This window comes from Myiozetetes cayanensis, unplaced genomic scaffold (genome assembly GCF_022539395.1).
Source record: "Myiozetetes cayanensis isolate MyiCay16 unplaced genomic scaffold, myiCay2020 scf3, whole genome shotgun sequence".
Lineage (NCBI taxonomy): Eukaryota > Metazoa > Chordata > Aves > Passeriformes > Tyrannidae > Myiozetetes > Myiozetetes cayanensis.
The window spans coordinates 51,558,356-51,581,212 of record NW_026087521.1 but is presented as its reverse complement, the minus strand read 5'-3'; the positions used below and the strand labels follow the sequence as shown (position 1 = coordinate 51,581,212).

The following is a 22,857-nucleotide window of genomic DNA, read 5'->3' as shown; positions in this document are numbered from 1 at the left end:
ACTGCTCGCACAGGGGCCGGCCGAGGCTCACCCAAAGCTCGCCCAGCTCGCCCCTTCAGCCAGCGCTGTTTGAAGCGCAGGAAAGTAAACAAGGAAGGCAGTGAGCGTGTCGGGGAGAAGCGGCGCCGCTCCTGCCAGGGCCGCTGGAGCACAGAGCAAGCGGGCGGTGTCAGGTGTCACAGCCGGCGCTGTTCTAGACTGCCAGAGCCACGAGGAAAACGAGGCCAAGCGGAGCTCGTTCTCCTGGAGCCCTCCAGCTCTTCCCAGGGCTCCACCGACACCCCCCAACGCGCACGCTGCTCAGCGAGGCGCAAGGCCGGGAGATCACCTGCTACGTAAAGATCGCGGCAGGGGAGCTCAGTTACTAGCACTTATATTATATTCCTATTGTACTATATTTATTGCGGGCCGGCACCGCGCCCCCCTCCGTTCCCGGGGTGGGAGCGCACTGCGCATGCGCCGCACCCGGCGAGCCCGTGTCCTTTGAAAGGACACGCCGCGCGCCGTCAGCTGCAAGTGCCCGGTCTCTTCGCCGGAAGTGGCTTCACCTGCCAGTACGCGGGTTGTTCCGGGGAGGGCCGGCCCGGTGGTTTCCGCGCGGCGGCCGCTTCTCGGCGCCCCGCCCCGCTTTCGCCTGCCCTCCATGCCCTTCTCCGGGAGGCCCTTCCCCTTCCTTCCTCCTCCCGCGCCTTTCCTTTCCCCGCGCGGCTGAGCTCCATGGCGGAGCGGGGACGCGCGCCGGCAGGGGGCGCGCTGGCGGCGGGGCGACGCTCTGGGCCGGCGACTTCCGGGTGTCGGTGGGCAGAGGGACGGGGGCCCTCGATGGCGCGGGCGCTCCGGGCCCGGCGGGAGGGCGGCGGGGCGGCGCTGCCCCGCTGAGCAGCCGCGGGCCCCGGCATGGAGCCCGAGACGCTGGAGGCGCGCATCAGTAAGAGCGACCGCCCCGCCGCTCTCTCTGGCGCGGCCGGCGGGGGGGCTGTGGGGCAGGGGGCGCCGGGGTCGCGCGTATCGGGGTGTGGAGGGCGGCGGCTCTGGCCCCGGGCGGGGGTGGGTGTGGGCGCACACGGGGGCTGCGTTGAGCCCGGGGCGGCGTTGCCTGAGCACGGGGGTCAGCAGAGAGGCGGGGGCCAGAGTTTGTGCACAGGGCAGCCACGGGAAGGGGCTAGCGCTTACCGGCGTTTCTCCTTCCTCACGGTTCCCCGCCACCGCACCCGGTGGAGCTGGCAGGGAGGGAGTGGGATCGACGTTGCCCCTCGCCTGGGGAGGTTTTTCTCACCGTCCTTTCGTCCCGCCCGCAGACAAAGCAACAAACCCCCTGAACAAGGACCTGGACTGGGATGGTATCAATGCGTTCTGTGAGCAGCTCAATAAGGAGCTGGAGGGGTAAGTGCTTCGTGCTTTCCCCAGGCATGCTCCAGGTCACAGGCCTGGTTGTGATTCTTCACGCAGTAAAATCCAATGGGCTCCAGTCCCAAGAGCTGAATAAGCACAAAGGCCCTCAAGGTAGGGTAGGTGGGGGGGTCCTGGTCCACTAATGGAAGGTATCCCCCGGGTCTTGAGGTGTCTTGGTGCCTTATCAGTGTCTTCAACTTGCAACATGCTTTTCATCGCTGGATTTGCAGGCAGGAAGACAGAAATCAGGCTTTTCATCAATAACCGCCTGGCTTTTTTTTTTCCCCTCACTCCTTCCAGTCCTCCACTTGCCACCCGACTTCTTGCCCACAAGATCCAGTCTCCACAAGAATGGGAAGCAATCCAGGCCCTCACGGTAAGGACATCTGCAGGCTGGTAGAACTAGATGGAGGGGCAGGGTGTGGAAGTGCTCCAGCTTTACTGGAGAAGCATGGGAAGCTTTGAATTCCATCTGAGAAAGCCCTGGAGCACCTGGTCCCTTGAGTGGGAGAGGGAGCAAAGGTGGTTCCACAAGTCAGGAGAGGTTACTTGGAAAGATCTTGTTCCTAGGACCGTATCCTGTTGAAGTTGATAGGAAGCTTTTGGGTTTTTGTTATGGTGGCCTTGGCAGTGCTGGGTTAATGGTTGGACTCCATGGTCTTGTTGGTCTTTTCCAACCTAAATGATTCTTGTGGTTCTTAATCGCGTTGTGGATCCGCACTGTGAAAGCCTGGGATGACTTCTCTAAGGCTCCAAAGAGGAAAAATCTTCTTGTTTCTTTGTGGGAGGATGCTTGACCACCCTAGGGGGGGATAGAGGCTATGTCCTCCTGCTCCATACTTGGTGAAGGAGAAGGAGGGGGGAGCTGCCTCCAGATCCTGCTGCTGCCCTCATGCTGGGACTCACCTGTCCCCTTTTCCCAGGTGCTGGAGTCGTGCATGAAAAGCTGTGGCAAACGCTTCCATGACGAGGTGGGCAAGTTCCGCTTCCTCAATGAGCTCATCAAGGTGGTGTCACCCAAGGTGGGTCCCAGGGCATCGTGCTGGAGGGGACTTTGGGAAAAAGTGGTGGCTGAGCAGAAAAGCCAGACACTCACTGGGATATGGGGAAAACAGTGTAAGTAGGAAATCTGGTCCTTGTTCCCTGCTGAGTTTCCTGGTTGGAAGGTGAGTTTTCACCCCTCTGTCCCAGGCTGATTGTTGATGTAGGAAGCTGAGGGCCAGCTAGACATGATGCAGCCAGCACTTGTGAGACAACTGAGCTCACGTGCGTGCCTGGAGTCACCTTCCTGCATCGCTGTTGGGCTCTGTGCTGCCTGTACTTGGGAACCTCCCCCAGCTCTGACATCTGACCGTGTCTCTTTGGGATGTCCCAACCCGATTGAGTCACTTAGGGAGGACAAGCCCAGGCCTGGTCAGTGGTGTTCTGGCGAGTCCATCTGAAGGACCAAGTCATTACCTGCTCCTCTGCTGATGCTGCTGTTCCTGCAGCAGAACAAGCTGTGTGTGCTCCCCTATTCAGCCAAGGCAGTGAACACCAGGAAGTGTAGGGTTAAGGGAACACAGAGTAAATATGACTAAGGAAAATCTCTGTCTGCCAGTCACAGCTTGTGATCTGCAGTGATGAATAACCAAAAAGAGTGACAGCAGCATCCTAAAGTCCTCTTGCTTGGCAGCCTAGAGCATGTCCTCTGCCTTAAACCACTAGCTTCTGGTGGCACATGCACTGTTTCTGCTACCAGAACTCCCAACAGGCCCACGGGAGAAGGGTAAAGGATGATTGTGTGGCAGGAGGAGAGCTGTAGCATTTGGGTATCTCCCTGCTGGGTAGTGGTCATCTGGGGCTCACCTTGCTCTAAAGGATGCCAGGCACTGGGCCCTGCCTTGGAAACCATTACCCACAGACCTTCCTCTCCCAGCCTTGCTGTCTCCCCTTCTCAAGGGCTTCCTTGCTGAGCAGATTCTGTTGGCAGGACCCTTTTCTTCACAAGGAGGGGACAGAGACCTGCCTGAGCCTTCCCACCTGTCCTTGTGTGTTACTAAGGGGCCACTATTACACCATTTCTCACACCTCTTGTTTTCCTGTTGTGGAAACCAGGCACAGTGTAGGATGTGTTGCAAGGCCCTCGTGAGCTTCCCTGCTTGCTTCCTCTTTCTTCCTCCTTGTGCCGTAGGAATGGTCTCACTTCTCCTGGGGGGTGGGAGGAGAGGAACAGGCCAAGCTTGCAACAGCTCAGATCAGCTTCAAGCCATCTCTTTTCTCTTCCTCTAGTATCTTGGCAGCCGGACACCAGAAAAAGTGAAGTCAAAGATCCTGGAGCTGATGTACAGCTGGACATTAGGGCTGCCGCACGAGGTGAAGATCTCAGAAGCCTACCAGATGCTGAAGAAACAAGGTGAGAGGCAGTGATCTGGAAGGGGAAGGTGGATGGATGTTTTTTGTCTGGACAGAATCTGAAACGAGCTCTCCCTTCCCTGTGCCCAGACCCACGACATCCATCAGTCTGGCCCAGCACTAGGGTCACGAGAAGGACCGGGTGCCTTGGGGCTCCTAACTGGGCAGAGGGAGTTGCTGGTGGTCCAAGTTGCTGGGTTGGAGGGCACAGCTGCTTCCTTCCATGGGAGACAGGGCCTGGAAAGGTCTGGGGCTGAAGGGCTGCGAGCTCTTTGGCAGTAGATGCTGGGATTTTCTAAGAGAAGATATTTATGGGGAATGAAGGGCGGTTCTTCCATGAAAACACAATCCAGGATCTTGGGTAACAGAAGCAAACCCACACACCGTCAGTCCCAGCTGGGTTTGGTGGGCCATTAGGGAAAAAAAAAATTGGGTGGCGGTGCCATCCCTGAGTGTGGGTGAGTTTTGCTGATCTCTGCTTTGGTGTCTACTGTAGGAATTGTGAAGTGTGACCCAAAACTACCTGATGATGCTCCTTTTCCACTGCCTCCTCCTCGGCCCAAGAACGTCATCTTTGATGATGAAGAAAAATCCAAGGTGAGGGCTCTGTGCAAGGAAAGGGACAGTAGGCAGTATCTTCCTGCTCCAGTATCTCATGTCCCCCTAATAAGGAGATCCAGAAAGGATTGAGGCCCCTGCTCCACATGCTGTCTTTCAGAAAATGCATCACAGGAATGCTGAGGGACTGCTCCAAAATCATGACAGAGGAAACTGACAGAGGTGGGGCATGTGGGTCTGTTTGACCTTTGGAGCACTTAGTTGAGTTACCTGGCCACAGGGTCTAAATCCCAGCCCCAGATGCTGCTGCTATCTCTTCCCCACCCCTAGCACTGCAATCTGCTTATTGCCCAACTGCTTGTACCCTCCTGGACCTATGCTTTGTTGTCTTTCCATCAGAATTGTGTCAGCATTATCAGTGCTGATACATTTGAACAAGTATTGGGCTCCTCTGGGTCTAGTTCTGTGGCCAGTTTGCTGCAGGTGATACATTTTGTCTTCATGGCTTAGAGTCTGAAGATGAGGATTTATAGGTGGCCAGTGGGACTATTCACTGACTGTGGAGAGAAAGTGGGAACTCTCCCTCTTCACCAATTGCACCTACAAACAGGCGTGTTAAGAGGTCTTAGTCCATTGCAATTCCATGGGAATTCCTGCACGAACCAGACTTTCTCTGTCTCTGTGCTAGTACTGCTGCACTGCAGACTCTCCATGGTGGGTGACAGGCAGGGTTTAAATGCAGGGAAACTTCAGGGAAAGACCTATCTCATATAACCAGAACCATAAAGGGAAAAGGAAGACCAGTTGATTTCTTCTCTCTCTGGTCTCTGATAGCTCCTGTGGCTGGGCTTTCTTAACAACTGACATTGTCCACTGCCTCTGCCAAATACAGGTTTGGGGCAGGGCTATTAGCTCTAGTGTGGCAAGAGTGACTCTGGCTGCTGTCCCTCAGCTTGGGCTCAGAGGTACCTTCTCTTTTACAGACACTGGCTCGGCTCTTGAAAAGTTCCCATCCTGAGGACCTCCGGGCTGCTAACAAGCTCATCAAGGAGATGGTTCAGGAGGTGTGACTGGGAAAGAGGAAAACTGGGGGGGACATGGTCTGGATGGTGATGGTTGGCACTAAAGGAGCAGTAGCTCTGTGACCTCATGCAGACATACAGAGCTTCTGCCCAGAATTTCACTGCAGCAACTGCTAAAGAGTCCATGTGTGATTTCTGCCATTCCTTGGCTTCTTGGAGGAATGGCTCTGTGTACATTCTGTGACCCAAGACCTACTGCTGCAGCACTAGATCTGCAGCAGTTCCTTCCCTGTTTGGCAAGTTATAGTCCCGAGATAACCTGGAGTTTTTCACTGGAGTGGGAGCTGTTTTGAGGGCAGTATTGCTGTGCCTTAGACCAGGGAGTTGGTGGTTGACTGGCTTCCTCTCCAAGTTATAGCCAAGAGCAAGGACATCCTTCCCCATTTGCTTCCCCTCCAGGACCAGAAGCGCATGGAGAAGATCTCCAAGAGAGTGAATGCCATTGAGGAGGTGAACAACAATGTGAAGCTGCTGACAGAGATGGTGACAAACTACAGCAAGGGGGAGACAACAGAAAGCAACGAGGACCTAATGAAGGTGAGGGAAGGCCATCCCAGCATCCTCCCTAGGCATAGCAGAGATGGGTGACCCTTATCCCCCCATCCTCCTGCCTATTTTGTAGCCCCAGCTGAGTGTCTTGCTGCTTACCTCAGCACCTCTTTCTCCTCTCCCACAGGAGCTGTATCAGCGCTGTGAGCGCATGAGGCCCATGCTTTTCCGCCTTGCCAGTGACACAGAAGACAATGATGAAGCTCTGGGTAAACACATCTGACCTTTCTCATTCCTGCTGAGACTGCTGTGGAGGTGTCAGTGTACCCTGGTGCAGTCTGCAGCAGCAGTGGCAAACACTCTCTCTGCAGTGGGTAGCTGCAGCTCCTTGGGCCTTACTTTGAAGGAATAGACAGAATCAGAGTATAAAAGTCACTGTCTTGACTATTTTCAAACTTAGTTCCCACCTATTCCATTTCAGCGGAGATCCTGCAAGCCAATGACAATCTAACACAGGTGATCAATCTCTACAAGCAGCATGTACGGGGAGAAGAGATCAATGGGGAAACAGTGGCTGGTCCCCTTCGAGGTGAGGAGACTTGGGAAACTGGGGACAGGAACATCAAGCAGAGAGACCCTATTGCTGGTTTCCTGCAGTGTAAGAGGAGATTGAGAGAAGTAGAAAGGTAAAACCTGCAACAGGTCAGAGTGGGGCTGGTGAGATGAAACTATGTGTGAGGGTGACTGATGCATGAAGAGAGGGAACTGGAAGGGAGAGCAGGGCATTCTCCCTCTCCCAGATGTGCAGAAGGATGGGAACTGGCCTCAGTGCACTGCATAAGGACTGGGTAAAGTTTTTGATTCTCAGCTTCTTAATTTTTTTTTTTTTTTTTTTGCAGGCAGCACCTCAGCACTTCTGGATCTGTCTGGCCTAGAGCTTCCAGCAACATGCCCTTCCTACCCAGCCTTGCCCACCATTTCAGGTGGCTCAGCAGTCCCCGTGCCTGACCAGGCTGGCTCTGTCTCCTTGCTGGATGATGAGCTAATGTCTTTGGGTGAGAAATACAGAGCAAAAGCTCTTTATTCTCTCCTTAACTCTAGATAGTCTGCATGGGTGGTTCTTCTTGTGGCAGCAACATGAATAATAAAGAGCTCTGGGAGAGGTGAATAATGAAAGACAAAGAGGTGTCCCTCATTTAGCATGAGGGAAAGACCCTGCTGTGATTCTGAACTTCAGTCCCATGGTGTTTTCCTTCTAGTCAGAGAGAGCCTGCAGGGATGTGCCACTGATTTGCTCTGGGAAAACTGACCTGGCAGGTAAATCAAGCATGATGCAATGGCTGTCCCCAGATGGGATCACAAGGGTGGATCACCCTCAGCTCCTCATATTTACTGCTTGCTGTTGAAGTCACAAGCTGACAACAGATGCATGGGACTTCCAGAACTGTTCACATGGAAATCTTGTGAGGAGGCAATCCTAGAAGGCTCTAGAGTCCTTCTTTGCCCAACAAGGTGTCTGTTTGCTAAGACAAGTGCTTTGAGTGCAATAGTGTGAAGTAGACAGCGTGGTCAGCCAGACTTGTCAGCCCAGTTGTATTCACTTTTCTGCCAACTGCAGTGAGAACTGCAAATGAGGATCTCTGGACAGAAAAAACTACTGTCACCCTCCTGGCTCTCCCCCCATGCAAGGATGGTGGCCGGAGGTGGAGACTACCTTGGTGGTTCTGCCCTATTTGGTCTCTCTTATTCAGGCCACATTTATTGCTCTTACCCACTTGGTAGCTAAACTGCATGTTTGCTTTTACTCCTGGCAGGCCTGAATGACCCAGCACCACATGCTGCCCAGGCCAGTGACACCAGTGGCTGGAACAGCTTCCAGGTAATGTGCTGGGAGCCGTGGCAGAGGGTGGGGAGGGTAGTAAAAGCAACAAATGAAGAAGTAGGGAAAAATCCCAGATCTGATGGTCAGTGCTGATATGCAGTCCTGCTTTGGGGGCTCTCCTGTGTGTTCTTTTTACAGTCATCAGATAGCAATGAGGTCGGTATCACCCCTATCACAGCAATACCACCAGTCAAAGCAGATGCTGGTGCATCCTCCCCCAAACCTTCTCCTAGCAGCAGTGGCCTGGATGACCTGGACCTCCTGGGCAAGACTCTGCTGCAGCAGTCTTTGCCTCCAGAGTCTCAACAAGTGCGATGGTAAGCAGGGGTAGTGCAATCTCCCCATCTTTTCCATTTCTGGGGTGCTAGACACAGCATTTCAATGCCCTGTTTCACTCCTTGCTCTTTCTGTGCAGGGAGAAGCAGCAGCCACCCCCTCGGCTCACCTTGAGGGATCTGCAGAACAGGAGCAGCTCTGCCACCACAGCCCACAATCCCAGCACTCCACCTGTGCTCCAGAGTGTTTCCCCTAACCCCACGCTGCCCCTGACCTCAGAGCTGCCTGCCCCTGCTATGCTTCCAAAAGCTGCCAGCACACCAGCAGGAAGTACTGCAGTCCCACCGCGGCCTCCTGCCACTGCGCTGCCCCAGGAGATCTCGCTGGCCAACATCACTGTGCCTCTGGAATCAATCAAACCCAGTGAGTGTCTGTAAAAGTCCCCCAAAACTGGGGAAAAAGAGGGGGGCAGGCGTGGGGGGAACAAACCTTGCACACATGGATGGGAGGAATGTGAAGAAACTTCTTGCTTGTTGGATTTTGTGGAGGTTGAGGAGGAATGCTGTCTCTGTCACATGTATGGAGTTTGGGTGATGGGGCTAATTCCCTCCTGGGTGACTGCTGCCTGTCAATGCCTTTCCCACAGGCAGCATCCTCCCTGTGACAGTGTATGATCAACATGGCTTCCGCGTCCTCTTCCACTTTGCTAAGGATGCCCTGCCTGAGAGGCCTGATGTGCTTGTGGTGGTGATTTCTATGCTCAGCACGGCCCCGCAGCCCATCCGCAACATTGTCTTTCAGTCTGCCGTCCCCAAGGTGAGGACACTGCTGGGGCTGAGGTCCCCAGACTGGGCCAGAGCATGATTCTACTTCTGCAGGAAAGGCAGGGTGGGTTGAGAGAGTTCTGTGGGGATGGGAGCAAGTTATGTTGCCTTCAGATTAGCAGGAACCAGCACAATGTTTTTCTCTTTGACTAGACAGTGGAAGCTCCTCAAGTACAGGAGCAGAGCTCCTGGCTGCCCAGTCACTCAGGAATGTGAGATGCTCTTCTCTCTCCGTAGGTAATGAAGGTGAAACTACAGCCTCCCTCAGGCACGGAGCTGCCAGCATTCAATCCCATTGTCCACCCCAGTGCCATCACCCAAGTCCTGCTGCTTGCTAACCCACAGAAGGTAACAGCATCATCCCTGGGCCACAAGCAGAGGCTGGTCTTGGTGCCTAGGCAAAACCTCCTTACCCTGTCCCTATTTCCTCTACTCTCAGCATCGTCTGAGAGACATAAATGGTTTGTGCCTCATGCCTTTCTTCCCCTGCATCTGATTGCTTATCCTTTCTCCTCCGTCTCCAGGAAAAAGTGAGGCTACGGTACAAGCTGACCTTCACCATGGGAGAGCAAACCTACAATGAAATTGGGGACGTGGACCAGTTTCCCCCACCCGAGTCCTGGGGAAACCTCTAGAGCCACATGTTGCAGGCACTACACTGCAGATTCCTTGGGAAGCCAACCCTGCAGGGCTGGAGCAGCCTGAGGAGACGGGAGGGTGGGTGGGGGGCTGCTGCTCACGCTCTATTCTCCAGGCAGTCGGGCAAGTGCCCAAGGGAGCGTACCTCGAGGAGGAGAGCAGAGATGCCAGGAGATGTTCATCCCACAAGACTAGAAGCGGAATGGAAAGCTTCATGTGTGTGAACAGTTGCCTTCCCTGCTCTTCCGAAGATTACACTCCCTCCCCAGTCTGTCCAGCTTCTCTTCTAACCCTGCTTTCCCGCTCTAGGTGCAGTGGGGAACAAGGACAGGGAGCTTTGACAGCCTCAGCCCAGGGCAAGGGCTAGCAAAGGAAGATCATTTTCCTTTTCTGCCCCCTCTGCACTTCCCAGCTTTTCAGCTACTTCGTGTTCTATGGTGCTCCCTCTTGTCCCCCTTGTCCCCTCCTTGGAGCTGGGCCCCAGTGTTTCCCTATCTGTTGAGATCACACTGGAACTGGTATAGAACAAGGCTGGACAGAGGCTAGGCATCTCTCCAGCACCAGAGAGCAGGCAGCTGCCACTGTTTTGGGGGACATGGGGGAGTGATCATCACATCTCTGTTTTAGCTGCTTAGAGAGCTGCTGGTGGGAGGTGAGCCCCAGGGTGGGACCCTGGGGGCTGGGAAGGGCTTGCTCTGTGCCTTCCCATCCCCTTTCAGCTGGAGTTGTGAACCCCCACAGCAGGGTGGCCCACACTCTTCCCATATTTTATCTATCATAGGAACTCTAAGAATGGGGGCCTGGAGAGGAGCACACTGTAGGGGTTGAGTCTCCCTGCAGCCTCCTAACAGATGGGGAGAGGAAGCAGCACTTAGTCTTCCTCCACCTTGGTTGTACTGGAGAGCTTAGGGGGCCGGGGAGCTTTCTCAGCTCTTCAGTGTCTTCTCGCAGTGGGGTAGGTGATGGGCTGGGAGCCAGGGAGATGAAAGCCCAACCCATCACCACTAAGCTCTGCACGGGGGGCGTATGGGGGGGAGGGGGGTTCAGCTGTGCCTTGCTCACCTTTGCCCGCAGCTGAGGGCAGGCCTGGCTCCCTGTGGCGGGGAGGGGGCTCACTCCAGCCGCCTGATCACTGTGACACAAGAGCGGGGATCTGCAGGCACGGAGGAGACTGGGGAATGGCACATCCCAAGCAATCCTGATTCCCCGTGGGACTTGAGACCATGGGAGCTGCTTCCCATCCCTAAGCTGGTTTTGAGAGGGCCTGATCATAAACAGGGGCAAGCTGTGCCCTGTATCAGCTTGTCAGAGCCAGAAGGAGGCTTGTGTGGTGGAGACAAGTGGGGTGCCTCACACTCTTGGCTCGGGGCAGCAAAGGTGTCTCAAAGCTGGACAGCAAGCAGTAGAGGACAAGGGGAAGCAAGGTCTTTGTGCTGGGTTTCTGCTGTGTCTTACTTCCCTTTCTGGTCTGTTCAGGGTTTTGTATGGGTTTTTTCCTTGCAGATCTTGTTTGGTTCTTGAATAGACTTGTATATATTTTCAGTGCAGAATTCTGTAAATGGAAGAAACAAAACATTTAAAATTAGACGCCCGGCGCGAAGAATCAGCTGTATTTATGGGAAATAAAGAGTTCTTTCCTGATCCTGTCCCTTTGCCTTTTGACCCAAGGAATATATTCTCACCACCTCGCCTTTCCTAACTCTGATTGCACCCTGCCCAGGGTCCTTTCCAGCTCCAATCCTGCCCATACAATCCTGTAGTTCATCCTGCAGTCACCCCGGGAGAGCCTTGCACGCTGATTTCCTCACTCCCCTGAACGGTGAGCTGGGATGGTGGAATTCCCCCAGCAGTTCTCAATTCCTTTTCTTACAGCACTCACTTCTAGGCTGCAAACTGGGTGCTGCCCACTTCCCTCCCCATTGAGAGGTGGTGGGCAAGGATCCGTGCCCCACAGCCCATGGGAAGCAGGGCTTGAGCTCACTCCCATGCCCCACATGACTTTTCACAGCTTTACCACTGCTGGTAGCAGCACTTCCTCCTCTTCCCCGAGGCTGCTTCTTGGAAGTAGTTCCAGGGGGCAGTTTTAGTGCAGGCGTGCAAAGAAGGGGATCTGCTCTGGCAAGCAGCAGCCTGAGGCTGGGAGTGGGTCTCTGACATTGCAGGGGAGGAAGGGCCTGGCCACCACCTGGGGCAGCCAGGGAGGATCTGGGCAGGGCTTTGCTGGATCTTTGCAATAGGTGCTGGAAGTGACCACAGTGCCTGTTGGAAGCCCAGGGGATCAGATGTGCTCTGCCACAGGTTTGGAGCAGCCTGGTGTTTTGGGCAGGGAGAGTGGTGCTCCCTCACCCCATACCTGCTTTAAAACAGCTGCCAGCACCACTTTGCTGTATGCTCACTGGAGACTTGACCCTTACCAAGAAGCACAGCCCAGCAGCCCACAAATTACTGCTCCTTAGGCTTTGGGGCACAGGTGGAGTGGCCCTTCTGCCTCTTTTTCCTTTTCTGCTTGCCTGTTCTGCCCACAAGCAGACCGCTTCTCATTTGGGCTGCGTTTGCTACTTCCTTTGCCAGCCATGTAACCTCACCAACAGCAACCTCTCCTCTCTCTTAGAGTAGGAGGAGGAAAGTCCTAGATGCAAGTGAGGTTTACATCTCATAGAGCCAGGGCCAAAGGTTGTGGTGGTGTGAGGGGGATGCTTTTAGACAAAGGAGTTAAAAAAAAAAGTGTGAACCTTGTTGCAGCTCTGCAGAGAGGAGGCAACACCCAAGCCTGAGAACAGGGAGTTTGTGGTCCCTGTGCAACTGTGCAAGCGCTGCTGCTCTGCACTGGGCCCACCCGCCCTGCTCAGAGGAGCTCTGCTGGTGAAGGGGGAGTGGGGAGGAAGGGGCCTCCCCAAAACACAAGGCAACTGCCGTTTGCCACAGCTTTGCAGTGGTTCCGGAAAGCCTCAGCGAAGGCAGGGAGGGAACGCAGGGTGAGGGGCGCAGGACGGGTTGCACGGGTGGCTTTGCTGCTTCTCCCCCTTTTGTCACGACAAGGGGGATATGTCACAGGGGAAAAGGATGGAGCACCCATGAGCATGGAGAGGTGCCTGAGGAGTGTTGGCAGAGTGTGGGTGACCAGGTAGGGCAGGGAGTACACCAGGCACCCGCTGAACCACACAGCCAGCTGGCACCGGCACGGGCTGCCCCGCGGCACAGCTGGTGGTGGGCAAGGCAAGGGGGGGAACCACCCCAGCTGAGACAGAGAGCAAGAAAGAGAGCGTGGGCCCTTCGCTCGGGCTCAGCAGCGGCATGTGCTTGTCCTGCCTTGTTATGTGTATGCTGTAATAATATTTCCCCTTTAAGGCTTGGCTGAAGTTATTTTTACTTGTGGGGTGGTGACAGGAACACAGAACGGAGCAGGAGCCCTGAACTGCTCTTACCTGATCTGCGGCAGAGGGGCGGACGGAGGAGGAAGGAAGCTCAGAAAAAGAGAAGGAGCAAGAGAGGGGAGTTCAAGGAAGGAGAAGAAAAAGCAGGCAGGGCATCCCCACAGAGGGACTAGGAAAGGGACCAGCTAGGGAAACTGAAAAAGGGGGAACGAGGAAAGGAGAAAGAAGAGGAATAAGGAGGGAAAGGTCCCCAGGAAAAAGCAAAGAGCAGAGCAGCTCCTGGGAGCCGAGGGGTTGCCAGCATCCAATGCCAAGCATTACCGAGGGGTGCTGAGCAGGTACAGTCAAGAAGAGTGGCTCTCCTGGTCTCCTCCCAGCTTTCAAGATGATGAAAAGACAGTTTAATCGCATGCGGCAGCAGCTGTCCCATCCCAACATCGCCACTAGGTAAGGATTTCTGCACTACCTGTACCGGAGGGCTTGAGAGGGAGAGGGACAGGGGTCCTTGAGGGCTTGTGCCGGGACTGTACTGACTTCCTAGTGACAGTGGCCTGGGAAGAGGGGGGCATAACCCTGAGTTTAGAGCACCTTCAGCGTAAGCTGAGAGGCTGTGACCTCCTGGCACCTGAGGGACAGTGGGAAGGAAGGCTGCGCTGGTGTTGCTCAGCAGTGATGGGATCTCCAAGCCCAATTACTTCTCCCAGGGCCCACAGGTGCTGCATCCACCTGCAGACAGGGCTTTCCCAGTCTTGACTTCCCCAGGATGTGGGGCAATGGGAAGGGACCTTCCAGCCACATGCCCTTGGCTGTGTGGTGACCAGAAGGAATTAGGAGCTGGGACTTGCCCTCCCCCCTTAGTCTGGGGTGTCTCATGGCTCTAGCCAGCCCAGCAGTATGGGCATCCCAAAATGCCCTTTGAGGAGAGGAATGGGGATCCTCAGAGGACCCATGGAGGACTTACAGCTCAACACAAATCCGTCTGTCCCTATCCTACATCTGCTGCTTCCTTATTTTTGTCTTTGGCTTTCCAAAGCTTTCCCCTTGCAAAACCAAGAACTGAAATTACAGGGCTGGGCCCTCCCTCCCCAGCCCCCCCACTCCCTCTTTCTTACTGCCACCTCCACAGGTTCCCCAGTGCTGGGTGGCTGAGCGGGACCAACCATGTCCTCTGCACCACAGAGGTCCTTTAGCCAGCCCAGCAGATTGGCCACAGAGAAGCAGCTCCTATATCCTGGTGGCCTCTTGATCTTCTTGCATTCCCCAGAGGGGAGCATAACCCCCTTTACCATCCTTCCTCCCGTCAGATTTCTCATCTCCATGTTAGACGCACCTCCCTTTTGCTTAATGCCAGGCAGGCAGCTCATGGAGTCCAAGAGAGTTCTTCACCCTCTGCAGAGCCTCTCCTCTGTGGGCCATGACCTCATGTGATCTTGCTTGCCTTCAACCAAACCACCCCCATTTCCTGTAGCTCCACAGCCTTGTCCCACACTGGCTTTGGCAGGTGGTGAAAAGAGAGAAACGTGAACTGGAGAAAAAGCAGCAGCAGAGGGAAAGCAAACAGGGTTCCCAGGGCATAGCAATGACAGCAGGCTGTTGAAGCAAGTCTTCCTGTATGAGAGGTATCAGGGAGTTGTGGGGGTCACAGTGGCTGGTGGGTTTTGAATTTGCTTTTGAGCAGAATTTGATGTAAACCATAAGTTTCCTTTGTTAGATTCGCTGAGAACACCTGCTGCAAAATCAAGCAAAAGCTGGTTTTGTGTAGGTGTTTCTGGAGGGGCTGGTGTTGGTCTCAGACCCCAGCTTGACCACAAAGATATCCTTGCTCTGGCAAGAGTGGTCTCATACCTAGTGGCTGCACTGGCCTGCGAAGATTCACCTTCAGGGGAGAGATGGGCAGTCAGGATCAACTCCTGTTGTGGTCCCCATCTTCAAAGCCCTGGCCACATCTGGGCATTTTGACTGAGGTCAAAATGGTTTCTGAACTGGAAACCCTGCCTGGGGGGGTGTTGGCTGCCTTTGCCCTGCTTCTGCTACTCTTGTCCCTGTGGGCTCATTTTACCCACAGCATTATGTCTGGTGGTCCAGGCTATAGCCAAAGTCTCCTGCTCCTGGGAGCCCAAAGAGAGGTGGGTAGGGTGCATAAGGATCTTTCTTTCCAAAGAGGCTGGGTGGAGGTCATCCCCGTTTGCTGATGGTTCTTTCTCCTCCCTCTGCAGAGCTCAAGAAGCAACTGAGCTCCTGTCAGAAGATTTGCTGCAGGTAAGGCATGGGCTGGGCTGTCAGGCATGTGTCTGCTTGTGTCTGGGCGTGGGAACCTGTCCCACTCCTGCCTGCCATTCACCCTGACAGCACATCCAAGTCATGGGGTTGGGACCTGCCTGTGTGCCGGAGGGTGATTTCAGGACCGTGGCGTTAAGGGAAGGGCAGGCTTCTGCCACTGGAAAGGGCTTCCCGGGCTGCCCACAGAGGGATGAATCCTGACCAGGAATTGTATTCCCTTTTCCCTGCACCAGGGATTCTTTGGGCTGTAGCAGGCAGGCCACCTGCACCCAGAGCTAGGTAGTGGGGAGATGGCCTTGAAGTGCCCATGGTTGATGAAAGGGCTTCCCCAGACCCACCTTTCTGCTCCAGATTGAGCAGAGGATCGAGCCAGCCAAGCGAGCAGCTCACAGTGTGTCCAAGAGGCTCCAAGCCTGTCTGCAGGGGCAGTGTGGCTCCGAGATGGACAAAAGAGTGGTGAGTAAAGTCCTCCTGCTGCAGCCTGTGCTCACCCCAGCTCTGTCCCTCACCAGCGAATGGGATGGCATGCCCCTGCTTTGCCAGATTTGTTGAAGGGTGGCCCAAAGCTGTGCCCAGCCCAGGTCCCATTGCCAGCAGTGACCACCAGCAGCCTGGGGTGAGCAGAGCAGGGCAACCCTTCCAACCATCACTAATTTGGGACACTCCTTAAAGAGACAGTGTCTTTGTATTGAATAACCCTCCAAAGCCCTGGTTGCCTATCTCCCTTCCCAAACCCCTGTGAATCTCTGGCACCCACTGATGCCCTGTGGTGAGCAGCACCACAGTGTGGCCAGGCATAGTTGGTGTCACCACTTCTCTCCCAAATCCTTGACTCTGTGCAGAAGAAGCTACCCTTGATGGCTCTGTCCACAGCGATGGCTGAGAGCTTCAAGGAACTGGACACAGAGTCCAGCCTCGGGTAAGTACTCATGGGGAAAAAGTGCCAGGATGACTCCAAAAGATGCCAGACCCTGGCAGTGACACTGTCTTGGGTCGGGGTGCCCATGGCTCAAACCCTGTCCCAAGAGCAAATGCTGGCATTGGAGTGGGAGAGGGGACAGCCAGCACCTTCAGCCTCCCATTGCAGAATAGGGCCAGGGGCTGGCTAGAGATCCCAAATGGGTGTGGGCACATCAGGGTGTTGGGTCAGAGAGGAGCATGGTTCCAGCCCACAGTCATTTCACCTCTGTCCCCACACAGGAAAGCTCTGGAGATGGGCTGCTGCATACAGAGCTCACTGGCAAAAATCCTGGCCGAGTTTGAGATTGCCCTGGAGCACAATGTCCTGCAGCCACTCAACAAGCTCAGTGAGGTAGTCCTGGCTGCCCTCCTAACTCTGCACTCCCATCCCACCATTCCTTCCTGTGTCTCCAAGCCTCTTCCATTCACGCTGGCCACTCTATCCCACAGGAGGAGCTTCCCATCATCCTGAAGCGCAAAAAGACCCTCCAGAAATTGATTTCTGACTGGAACACAATTAAGAGCCGGTATGGGGCCCACTGCAGCTTGGGTGGCCAGGGCATACAGAGCACAGCCCCCAGGCAGGGTGGGGGAGAGATGAAGATGACTGCCCTGGGGAGTGAATTTCCAACAAATTTTTGGGAGCACTCAGCCAGATCCCCTCTGCAGGTGCATCCTTGCTCTGGGCTGAGCAGCTGGTTCCATGGCCCCAGAGAGAAGGGCAGTGCCACTGTCAAAGGCAGCAAAGTGCCCTGGTGTTGCTCAGTGCCACTGTGATTGCCCCATTCCAACTCTTGCCAGTGGTAGCCTGTGCCATGACAGATTTCTCTAGGAGTCTGCACATCTGTCCCACCCCATGTCCCTGGCACCGAGGCCATGAATGTGCCTCTTCTCTACCACCCCAAAGGCTGAACCAAGCTGCCAAGAGCTCCAGTAACAGCACTGGAGCTGGTGCTGGTCCAGGGGCATCTTCCGCTGCCAACAAACTGGAGATCTTGAAGGAAGAGGAGGAGGAGTTAAAGAGGAAGGTGGAACAATGCAAGGTGAGAATGTCACTCGCTCTTCCCCACGGGGCAGGCCAGGGCTTCAGACCTGATCCCCTCCACCAGTTTTGTCCGAGGTGACCCCACGACTGACATGGGTTGCAGCCAAGTCAGCATGTCGTGCCCTTTGCAAGCAAACAGGCCCCTCAAGCAGAAACAGAGAGATGCCACAGGCCCAGAGAACAAAAAGAATAAAGGATTCAAAGAGTAAAGGCTTCTGCTTTAGAGGAGCTCCAGGGGCTAATGTGAGGAGCTTATGGGGTCTCCCTGGGCTGGGAACCAACTGAGCTAGGATCTGCTCTGGGTGGCAAAAACGTTTCACATCAACTTACTCATCTGCTACCCTGTTTCTCTGAAAAGCCCCACACCTTGTCTGGCAGAAGTCATGAGCTCACTGGAGCTGAAGGTGCAGGGACCTCTTATCCCTGAGCCACTTGTGCCAGGACCTTGATCATAGGGCAGGTTGCTGCCACTACCCAAATGCAAGCAGTGGAGGCAAGGAGGAATCCCCACGACACTCAGGGACCCCATCTAGACAACTCAGAGACCAGATGAAAGGCTTCATGAAGGGGTCTCCTCTTCCTCGGGTACCAGAGAGGGGATGGAAGATTGCTCTTCTCTGTGTCTCCTTTCCCAGGATGAGTACATGGCTGACCTCTACCACTTCTCCACCAAGGAGGACAGCTACGCCAGCTACTTCATCAAAGTAAGTCCTCTCTCACACTTCTCCTCAGTGTGTGAATGTCTCCTGGGGTATGTCTGGGCCCAGCCTTGTCTCCATCTGCACCAAGTGCACCACCCAGGGCAAGGAACAGACTGAGGCATCAGCAGATGCCTATAGCTGGCCTTGCTCCAGGCACTGCTGCTTAATACCACCACTAGCACCAACTGCAAATAGAGTGGCTTGTCCCAGTGACCCCTCTCTCCAATTTACCCTCTATCCCTCACTACAAATATAGTCCCATGGACCCTGGGTGGGTTCCTATTGCAGCTCCCTCTTTGCCCTGCCTGCATGAGGGTACAATGTCCTGGTAATGGGTGTCTCTCTGAGAGGGGCTGGTGCCAAACTGAGTGCTGTTTGTCTATACCCTGTCTGGCAGCTGCTGGAAATCCAGGCCCACTACCACCGGCAGTCACTGGAATCTCTGGATACAGCTCTGGCAGAACTAAGGGAAAGCCACAGTCAGTCAGGTACCTGCTAGTTCTCCATGCAGCCCACTGGGGGGTATAAGTGTGGCCAGCAAGGCTGGAAAAGGAATGTTTTCCCTGACTAACATCTGCTGGTGGGTTGGGGACCGCAGCCTGAGGTGAGCTGGGGATGCTGCCTGCCCTGTCTCTGCCCCTAGCCAGCTAAGCTGGATTGGAGTGAGATGTTGCTATGGCCAGATGTTGGATAGCCCCAGTGGCCATTGTCCCTCTTGACATTCTTCTCCCTCTTCCAGAGCCCTCCTTCAGTGCAGACACTCCAGTAGCAGGGTACTACGGTGTGTCCCTAGAGACCCACCTCAAGAGCTTGGGCCGGGAGATCGCACTGCCCATTGAAGCCTGTGTCATGATGCTGCTGGCCTCCGGCATGAGGGAGGAGGTAGGGAGTGCTCCAGACCACCTCGCCACCTTCCCACCACAAAAGGCACCCCTCCCAAACTCAAAGTGCATCCCTTCCCTCTTCACCCCATCCCCAGGGACTCTTCCGGCTGGCAGCGGGTGCCTCAGTGCTGAGGAAGCTGAAGAGCAGCTTGGCCAGTGGCTCCAATGCCCTGGAGGAGTTTTACTCAGACCCCCACGCTGTGGCTGGTGGGTGCCAGCGAGGCGGGATGGGGGGACATGATTGGGCAGTCCTTGCCATCCCCCAGCTGCCACCAGCCCTGCTGCTCCCCCTCCCCTCCCAGGTGCACTGAAATCCTACCTGCGGGAGCTGCCCCAGCCTTTGATGACCTTTGAGCTCTATGATGAATGGGTCAAAGTGGCCAGGTGAGTCCAGACACTGGGATGGAATGGAGGGTCTCAAAAAGGCCCCAGTCAACCCTCTCCATCCTTCCCAGAACTTCAAGCAGGGCTGCTCGGCTGCATCTGCCATGTCAGGGGAATGCGAACACAGCTCCTCCATGAATGCCTACCTTAGCTGCCCAATAAAAGCAGGACATCTCCATCCCCAGGGCTATGGCCTACATGGGGTGGCCAGCACTGGCCTTCCTCCTTGCCAACCGTGTCCCTCTCTGCCATAGGGAGCAGGCTGAGCTCTCCACTACTCCTTCTTCTCTCTTGCAGCTTAAAGGACATTGACAGCCGTGTACAAAGCCTGCGAGACATCTGCAGCCGCCTGCCTCAAGAGAGCTACAACAATCTGAGGTGTTTTGCTGGAGTGGGGCTTTTTCAGGCCCAAGGAATCACTGGTAGCAGCCATTTCCTCCTCAAATCCGTGAATACTATATCTTCGCCCTCCTTTCACCCCACAGGTATCTGATCAAGTTTTTAGCCAAGCTGGCTGAACACCAGGAGGTGAATAAAATGACCCCCAGCAACATCGCCATCGTGCTGGGCCCAAACCTGCTGTGGTCGCAGCAGAGCAGAGGGTAAGGTCCAGTTTGGAGGGATGGGATGCAGCTTCCCAGGCCCAACTCACGTGCCTTGAACTCAAATGCCATGGGAAAGGCCAATCCAGCAGCCTTCAGGCTGGTTTGAAGCACCTGCACCTCTTCCATCCTCAAGTCCTGTCTTTGTTCCCCAGTTGCATGTCCCCTGTGTCCTCTTAGCTGCTCTGCAAAGCAGCAGAGAAAAGGGCTGAGACCTGAAGCATTTGTGACATGGATGGTTTTCAACACCACTGGCCTTCAACACTAAACCAGGGTTCTCAGGACAGGGAACAAGGCCCATCTCCCACCCTGCCAATCCCCTTGGCTGGGCTGGCCTCCCTTCAGGCTCTGGCCCCTCAGGAATGAACACGAAAAGCCATTTGGGGTTAATGTTCCCCAAACCCCTTTTCTTGATGCCTCCCCCATTCTTGTCTCTCAGAGACCCCATGCAACTGGACTTGGCTTCGGTCTCCTCCATCCAAGGTGTGGTGGAAGCCCTCATCCAGAATGTGGACACCCTCTTCCCTGGAGGTAGGGCCAAGGTGCCACTTGGTGGGCCACAGCATATGGTGAAAGGGAGAGGAAGGAAAAGGGACATTTCTCCATCCCCAGGAGGAGGGAATCAGGGGGCTGCTCTGGCTCCCTGTAATGGGGTCATTGCCCTGGGCGGCAAGTGCTTCCTCACAGGGTCTCCTCCCTTCTCCGCACCCAGAGGTAGATTTTAATGTCTCGGGATTGTTCACACTGCCTGCAAATAGTGGACTTAGCAAGGCTGCCCCATTGGAGGAGCTGATCCCCAAGCCCTCTCCAACCAGCAATCCCAACCTTCCAGATGGAGAGATGTAAGTCTTCTGGGAGCTAGGGGTGCTGGCTGTCCCAGCTCTTCCTATGTTCTTCTCCCATCCCACCATGGGATGGCCAGGGGCCATAGCCTCACAGGTGGATGCCTGGCCTCGGGGCCAGGACCACCATGCCAACACAAATCCTGACTTGCCCCATTCTCTGCGCAGGACGTCGAGGGACCCCGAGGCCAGATCCCAGCTGGCATCCCCAGCGCTGACCAAACCATCTCCTGAAGTTGCAGGGCCATCAGCTCCAACGATGACTGATGATACCACCCGCAAAGGTCAGGGTGCCCCAGATGGCACAGCACTTGCGAAATGACACCCCTGAATGCCACCTCCTGTAGTTTAGCCTTCATCCTGCTGTTCCCGGCAAAAAGGGCACTGGGAATGTCCCTGTCACCAAATGAGAGGTAAGGCCTCTGGCCAGAGTAGCATGGCCAAGATCCAGTTGAGGTGGGACCATGGGATGGACACAGTATGTCCTCCAGTGTTGGGTTGAATGGGAGCTGGGCAAGAGGCAGTTTGTCCATCTGTCTGCCCACAGCCCCCTGCCTGACCCATGGCTGGCACCAGAGCCCCCTCTGCCCTGCAGAGACGCAGCAGATGAGGGTACCCCAGCCCAGCCCAGCTTTCTTTTCAGGCAAGCGCCCGGCTCCAGCCCGACCCACGATGCTGCCACCCCCTGTGGCCCAGTCCCAGAGCTCAGCTCCTGCCCCAGCAGCCAGCCCCAAAGCCCTGCCGCGACGGATGGCGCCCAGCCGAGCCCCCTCTGTCCCGCCACCACTCCCGCCACAGCCGGCACCCCGTAACAGCCGAGATGTCCCACCATCCCCCAAGGCTCCCACTGGTGAGGCTGACACAACGGCTGCCACGGACTGTGTCCCAGGAACCAGAGATGAAGGGCAGCCTCTGCCTGTGGGAGAAAGGAGCCCCTTGGCCACACTGGCCCCAGCAGGACAGCCCACAGAGAACTGAGCAGGGCATGGGGGAATCACAGGCTGGGGAGACAGGGTGTGGCATCCCTCTGGGAACCCAGCAGGCACTGTGGAAACACCAGGGTGGTGCCCTAAGGGATTCCTGCACCTCCACCTTGTTCCCTCTGCTCACACCACCCGGCACACTCCGCCTGCCTCCCCTCGCTCTCCAGCCTCCACCTCCCCCTGCCACCATGTCCCTGCCAGGGCCCAGCCACCAGTGAGGGCCCAGCTCCCTGCCCAGCTTCCCATCGAAGGCCCAGGCACTGCCTGCAGCTTTTGGGCGAGCGCAGGCAGCTTGGCCTGGCAGGGCCATTTGTGGATGCTCAGCCATAACCCTAGCCCCATTTTGCCTTAAAACGCATTGCCCCAGGAACACACAGATGAATATATATAAATACAAATAGATATGTATATGTACATATATATATATATCTGGAACGCATGTGCTGCGAGGACCAGTTGAGCGACCTGGGGATATTTAGCCTGGAGGAGGCTCACGGTGGCCTTATCGCTCTCTGCAACTGCCTGACAGGAGATTGTAGATGGGTGGGTGTTGGCCTCTTCTCCTAGAAAGAGGACAGGACGAGAGGACATAGCCAGGGGAGGGGTAGATTGTACATTATGAGGAATTTCTTCCCTGAAAGGGTGGTAAGACATTGCAATGGGCTGCCCAGGGAGGTGGTGAAGTCACCATCCCCGGAAGTGTTTAGGGAAAGACTCAGTGTAGCACTCAGTGCAGTGGTCTAGTTGACGGGCTGGTGTTCGGTCATCAGTTGGACTCGACGATCTCGGACGTCTTTTCCAGCTTAAATGATTCTCTGTTGTTTTGCCACTATTTGAGGAGGTGGTGCCAAACTCGCAGGCAGGTGAGAGCAGCCCTGCGGCCGCGAGGGGAGAAGGATAAGAGGGACACGGCCGAGCCCCGGTCCGGGAGGGCGGGGAGGCGGCGCTGCCCGCAGCCTGCGGGGACACGGGCCGGGCCGTGATGGCGATAGCGCCGCCCTCACGCCCCGCCGGCCGGCAGGGGGCGCTGAGCCGCCGCGCGCCCCCGCGGGGGGCGGTGGCCGGGGAGGCGGTTCCAGCCAATGGGCAGCGCGCCCGGCCCCGGCCCCGCCTCCTTCGCGGTGCTGTCACACTGGGCGCCGGCCCTCGGACCGGCCCCGCCCCTTGGAGGCCGCGGGGTCTCCCATTGGCGGCGCCGCGCCGGCGAGGGGCGGTGATTGGCGGCGCGGCGGGGCGGGGCGGGGCGGGGCGCGGCGATTGGCGGCG

At 55.8% G+C, this 22,857-nt stretch overlaps 2 protein-coding genes across 2 annotated transcripts; both read left to right on the top strand.

Moving 5' to 3' along the window:
* The first annotated feature begins 765 nt into the window (after positions 1–765).
* Positions 766–11,177, top strand: GGA1 (golgi associated, gamma adaptin ear containing, ARF binding protein 1). The gene is made up of 17 exons (XM_050324811.1): positions 766–928; positions 1,299–1,383; positions 1,693–1,768; positions 2,316–2,414; positions 3,664–3,787; positions 4,283–4,383; positions 5,328–5,408; positions 5,826–5,963; positions 6,103–6,184; positions 6,397–6,504; positions 6,815–6,970; positions 7,730–7,794; positions 7,936–8,114; positions 8,213–8,496; positions 8,720–8,889; positions 9,135–9,245; positions 9,422–11,177. Exons 1-17 carry the CDS (start codon positions 898–900, stop codon positions 9,530–9,532), a joined length of 2,001 nt encoding a protein of 666 aa, XP_050180768.1. The 5' UTR covers positions 766–897; the 3' UTR covers positions 9,533–11,177.
* A 1,833-nt stretch (positions 11,178–13,010) lies between these two features.
* On the top strand, positions 13,011–21,641 carry SH3BP1 (SH3 domain binding protein 1). The gene is made up of 18 exons (XM_050324504.1): positions 13,011–13,357; positions 15,127–15,169; positions 15,542–15,646; positions 16,033–16,109; positions 16,391–16,502; positions 16,601–16,677; positions 17,058–17,193; positions 17,831–17,899; positions 18,294–18,384; positions 18,636–18,778; positions 18,876–18,987; positions 19,083–19,164; positions 19,462–19,542; positions 19,650–19,766; positions 20,206–20,297; positions 20,479–20,608; positions 20,777–20,892; positions 21,252–21,641. The coding sequence occupies exons 1-18, from the start codon at positions 13,296–13,298 to the stop codon at positions 21,584–21,586; spliced, it is 1,980 nt and encodes a 659-aa protein (XP_050180461.1). The 5' UTR covers positions 13,011–13,295; the 3' UTR covers positions 21,587–21,641.
* Positions 21,642–22,857: the final 1,216 nt, after the last annotated feature.